This window comes from Charadrius vociferus, unplaced genomic scaffold, assembly GCF_000708025.1.
Source record: "Charadrius vociferus isolate BGI_N301 unplaced genomic scaffold, ASM70802v2 scaffold1061, whole genome shotgun sequence".
In the NCBI taxonomy this organism is placed as follows: Eukaryota; Metazoa; Chordata; class Aves; order Charadriiformes; family Charadriidae; genus Charadrius; species Charadrius vociferus.
In genome coordinates, this window is record NW_009646734.1 from 44,330 (window position 1) to 49,841 (window position 5,512).

The 5,512-nt window shown below is 42.8% G+C and overlaps 1 protein-coding gene across 1 annotated transcript in view; it reads left to right on the top strand.

Annotated features, from left to right (window-relative positions):
• Positions 1-3,829, top strand: part of NUDT21 (nudix (nucleoside diphosphate linked moiety X)-type motif 21) — a 5,099-nt gene extending 1,270 nt beyond the window's left edge. The window contains 5 exon segments of the mRNA XM_009889437.1: positions 249-312; positions 1,008-1,097; positions 1,762-1,837; positions 2,209-2,323; positions 3,540-3,829. Coding sequence (XP_009887739.1) covers positions 249-312; positions 1,008-1,097; positions 1,762-1,837; positions 2,209-2,323; positions 3,540-3,561 — 367 coding nt within the window. The 3' untranslated portion in view covers positions 3,562-3,829.
• Positions 3,830-5,512: the final 1,683 nt, after the last annotated feature.

Genomic DNA, 5,512 nt, shown 5'->3' on the forward strand with positions numbered 1-5,512 from the left:
GCTGAAGTTAAAGTATTTAATATACTGGGTGTGTTTTTAAAGGACATAGGGTAGCCATTTTAGTCATGGGTTTGGTGAAAGCTATCCTACTGTCTTCAAATTCAACAAAGTTAGATTTGGATCTTCTGACTGAAGGGCCTTGAGTCAATCTGTAACTCCCTGCCTGGAAGCACATTCCTACTTACCCGTGGAAATCTGTAAATGCAATAAAACATAACTTTAGCTTTCATCGTTGATTATTTTAACAGACCTGGTGGTGAACTCAATCCAGGAGAAGATGAGGTAGAAGGGCTCAAACGCTTAATGACAGAGGTCTGTTTTCTTTCGTTACATTGCTATGCCAGAATGTTGGATTATTTTAGAGTTAACAGAATAAGCCAAAGCATTACAGTAGTCTCCTTATTGCTTCTGTTATTTTGGTGCTTTTGTGATGTTCTCAGGTAGTTAAATGAAAACTTTCTGCTTTATTTGGTATCTGCATCGCGGGGGTGACAGAGCGGTCTAGTGGCTGACCTCCTACCTGCTGCTCAAGCCCTGTGTTCATTTGCAGCTTTGCTTTTTGGCTGGCGTCAGGCAAGTGAGTGTGCAGATGGGCAGTAAAATATGTTGCGGAGCACAATCCATGAGGACTTGCTTTTGAGATAGTTTTCCTAGCGCACCAATTAACTTTCCATGTTCTTCGCGTACCCTAAATTAATTCTGTCAGGTAGCGTAACAATGCATTTCATTCTTCCCATTGGTCTGATGGGACTCAGTTCCACTGAATACAGCGTGGAATTTGAAACGCTGTCTAAAATGTCCTTGTCCTGTCAGGTGAGGCTTTTACTAAAAAATGTCACTTCATACAAAAATGCTCTAAAATTCTATTAAAAGCTGCTCCAGAGCAGTTCTGAACTACACCAGACCCTTATTACAGCAAGTCTTCATGCTTCCACTGTATGTTTTCTAAAAAAAAAAAAATTGACTTGGGGTATCTAGAGTTTTGACTGTAACTGGATTTTTGGTAGATACTGGGTCGTCAGGATGGTGTTCAGCAAGACTGGGTGATTGATGACTGCATTGGTAACTGGTGGAGACCGAACTTTGAACCTCCACAGGTGAGTACTCATGTTGACTTTCATCTTCTTCAGTCAAGTATTGATCGTTCTTGCCAAAGTCTTCAACCTACCAGTTGAACTTTTTGAGTACCTGCTGCATGAGCAATTGGTTTTTCTGGTTTTTACCTATTTCATCTCCTTTCTGTGGCTGAGGAGAAACTACAAACCTTTTCGTGTGGAAACTCCTCTCTCCCTCCTCACGCCTGTCCTGATGGATGAGAAACCACTGGCTGTAATAGCTTCCAGTCCTGTGCTGAGCCAGACGCGCCATTTAAATCCCTGATTTAGCCACAACGGAAACTCCTGTGCTGCTGCGTATGGGACAGAGGCCCTGTGAATAAAATAGTCTCGCTACCCTATTTCTAAATGCTTTGATACTGAAAATGCTTGCTCAGTTTGCTGTTGTGCGTTTCTCTCTTGTTGGGTTGTTTTAACTGCTCGTGAGTACTGGTACCTCTTTAGATCCTGTCAATAGTTGTGACAGCAACAGCATTCCTTTCTGAGTACTTTCTTACAAAAGTGGTTTTCATTATTTGATGACACGAAAGAACAATACACGATACGTTGAAAGCTTGCACAGTGCTTGATAATTTATAAAGTCGCAGTTAAGATTGCACAATATTTTCAAAGCTCTGTACAACCAATTTTTATGTTTTTCTTCCAGTATCCCTATATCCCAGCTCATATTACAAAACCAAAAGAACACAAAAAGCTTTTCTTGGTCCAGCTTCAAGAAAAGGGTAAGTGTTTGTTTGTAACAAAGGGTTGTATTTACAGCAATGCCTAAATGCTTGCGTTTCACACAAGGAAATCCAGTAGCAAGCTTGTGTTCATATGCTTGCAGTTGTTTATAGTTGATCACTGAAAAAGTTAAATGGTGATACCGGTTTTCAAGATAGGTGATCCTTTAAACATAAACTAGTAAATTTTCCTTCCTGCTCCTGCAGCAGTATATGTACAGCATATAACCCCCTATTTAACTAGAAAATGAATAAACCTGCTCTAGTGCTCTATGTAGTGATCTTGTTTTGAGGTGTGTGTGTGGGGTGGTGATACCTCGGCTGAATGTGTGGTGGTTTTTTTGTGTTAACCAACTTGTATTTCTTTTTAGCTTTGTTTGCAGTCCCAAAAAATTACAAGCTGGTCGCTGCACCATTGTTTGAGCTGTATGACAATGCACCAGGATATGGACCCATTATTTCCAGCCTTCCTCAACTTCTGAGCAGGTATATTATGATTTATTTGTATTATAGTTCTCACGTTTGCTGTGGGAAACCAGAGCAAGGCTAGGCACTACAGAAACCAGCAGCTATCCCAAGGAGCTTAGAATCTACCTCAGGCAAGATGTGATGGACAATTTAAAGGCCCCGATCGTAACGGAACAGCTTCTTGCAAGTGTTGTTAGGGACAGCGTGAGAGTGAGAGCCAAGATGTGTGTTTAGAGCACTGAATGAGGCGTGCATGTTATCTCAGCTTTGTGCTGATTAAATGTGGTGGGTTTTTTAGAATCTGTATAGTAGAGTTTATAACTTGCAGCACCTTTGTAACACAAATGTCTGTAGGGACAGCTCTGTTGTTTCCTTCCTTTTCCCAGTATACTCGTTCTTTGGCTTTCTTACCTGAAAATGGCTTGTACCTTGGGTCTCCAGAGCTCTCTAGTCTTACTGGTTTCTGTTACTTCAGCAAATGTTCCGGCATCCCCCGGGCTGTCAGCTCTTACTTGGGGAAGTCATTCTGTCATCCACCTATTTTAATGAAAAAGGTCTGTTAGCAGAATGTCAACGCTGGTATTGCCCATAACAGGCTTGTATCGTGCTATGTTTTTTTTCCTCTATCTAGTCCCAATTTTGGCAGTTTTTCTGGGGGCTTCTCCCTCCCCCTGTTCTAACAACAGCAGATACTTTCTCCCGAGTATCAGCAAAACCCCGACGATTGTGCAGCCAAACGCCAGTTTGGTGTCAGCGCAACAGACGCTTCCAAAGGAGGGACATCTGGCAGTCGAGAGGGATGCTTGCTTTCACCGTGTGAACGCTGTTTGTTGTGAAACTTAGCCGAAAAGAATTAGCTCTTCCGTTGAGTGTGTCCGTCTGCTACCTTGGAGAATATAATGTTGGCCCTGATAGCAGAAATGCTGTGAAAGCGTTGCTGATGGGGGTACATAACTCTCACTCTTTTACATCTATGAAGCTTTCTTAAGAGAGGAAGTGTTAATAATTAGTTCTTCTGCAGCCTTAAGAGATGGGTGTGCAATGCTAGTGTAGCATTGGCTGTTAAGAATGATGCTTCCTGCTATACTATAAAGCTGTCTTATTAAAAAATTCCCTCTTGTTCTGTCAGATGGAGGCTTATCAAGAACAGAAACAAAACATTTGCTTATTCCAAAATGTCGCTTAAATAAAAAGAATGAAAATATCTCACTTGGTATAATCCTTTTAATTTTAGGTTCAACTTTATTTACAACTGAATTCCCATATACCTGAAGAGTTTGATAGAAGAAGCCGTCTCTGTGAGCACAGCTTTAAAATGTAGAGAAAAGAATACGTGTGACACAAGGATTTTTTTTTTTATGTCGTTCTTTGAAGGCCACTAAACTTTCTATTGTATGAATAGAGAAGTGAATCTCAACTGTTTAGGTAGTGGGATGGCAATGTGATATCAATGTTTTAGTCACTTTTCATTGTAATACTCACCAAATTTTTTTTGTACAACATTAAACAAAATGGTTAAGATTCTGTTTGTTTTGGGTTTGTTTGTATGGAGGGTGAATGGGGATTTGCTTTAGGCTGCATGCCTACAAACCTCCTACTTGTAGGTATACAAGGTATACAATGTAGGTATTACATATTTTAAATTTTATTACTTTCCTTCAGGAATACAGAAGATCTTGGAAAAAAGAGGAGGATGTAACCAGTTCAGGGACCATTTGGATGCTCTGGTCTGCATCCCTGAGCAGAGAGTTATTTGAGGGAGAGATTAAACAGTGTAAGTAGGTGCAATATAATTTTGAGTCTTTTTTTAAACTTAGAGAACTGTTTTGAGGGAGTAGGAGTACTTAAAGGTGAGCGAGGCTTTGTTCAGAGCTTACCAGAACTGATCTGGAAGCATCACTGTTCGTACAAGGCTTGGAGGAGATAAGGTGCATCTTCTCCCTCTGTGCCCCCTTAAGAAAATATCCCAACAAATTCTGTTGGACTGGCCTGAGATCCAGTTAAAATACGGGAAGTGAAATAAATTTTGTATATTTTTCTATAGCTACAGGACAGAATTTGGGTCACGTTGAAATGTTTTCCTAATGCCATATACAAGTGGTTCCATGTTATGCCGAGCTGTTTCAGTAGACCAGTGTGCTGTGTCATCCTGCAAGGGATGCTCCTACTTCTTCCTCACCTCAACATTTCAGTCTCTTGCAGGTACTAAATATCAATCTTTATAGGGTTTTCTGTTTTTCTTTCTTTACATGCTTGGCTAAGCATCAGTTTGACTTGGCTGCCTCCTCTCCTAATGCTTTTAGCCTTCCATAGTTTTGCTTAACTCTTTTAAAGATTTGGTTCCAAATTCTGCCTCTCATCAGAAGGTGCACTGTTGCTTGTGTGCTGTCCTCATTTATGAAGGCATCGTTGGAGAGTGGCCGCTGCCAAGAGAACTGGGATTTGCCACAGTGCTTGGCTCTGTTGCCAGCTGTACGGGTAAGCTATGTGCAGAACAATTGCGACAGCTTGGTCCTTCAGTCAAAGTGAAGCTCTGCTGTATGGGATTGATACTGAAGGAATAATGGAAAATTGAGTGGTAGGGCTGTTTGTTTTGGTCCTATGGATGATAGAATCACAGAATGGTTTAGGTTGGAAGGGACCTTGAAGATCACCCAGTTCCACCCCCCCTGCCCTGGGCGGGGACACCTCCCACCAGCCCAGGTTGCTCCAAGCCCCGTCCAACCTGGCCTTGAACAGCTCCAGGGATGGGGCAGCTGCAGCTTCTCGGGGCAACCTGCCCCCGGGGGTCACTGCCCGCACAGGAAAGAATTTCTTCCTCATATCTCATCTAAATATCCCCTCTTTCTGTTTAAAACCATTCCCCCTCGTCCTATGGCTCCCCTCCCTGATCCCGAGTCCTCCCCAGCTCTCCTGGAGCTGCTTTAGGCACTGGAAGGGGCTCTGAGGTCTCCCCTTTTCCGCCTTCTCTTCTCCAGGCTGAACCCCCCCAACTCTCCCAGCCTGTCCTCCCAGCAGAGGGGCTCCAGCCCTCCCAGCATCTCCGGGGCCTCCTCTGGCCCCGCTCCAACAGCTCCGTGTCCTTATGCTGAAGACTCCAAAGCTGGATGCAGCATTCTGTGGAAATATGGCTGGAAAGCCTGGATGGGTGGTTAGCAAAATGTATGGTTTCTTAGACAACTGCCAGAAGTTAAAGCCAGCAGGGGA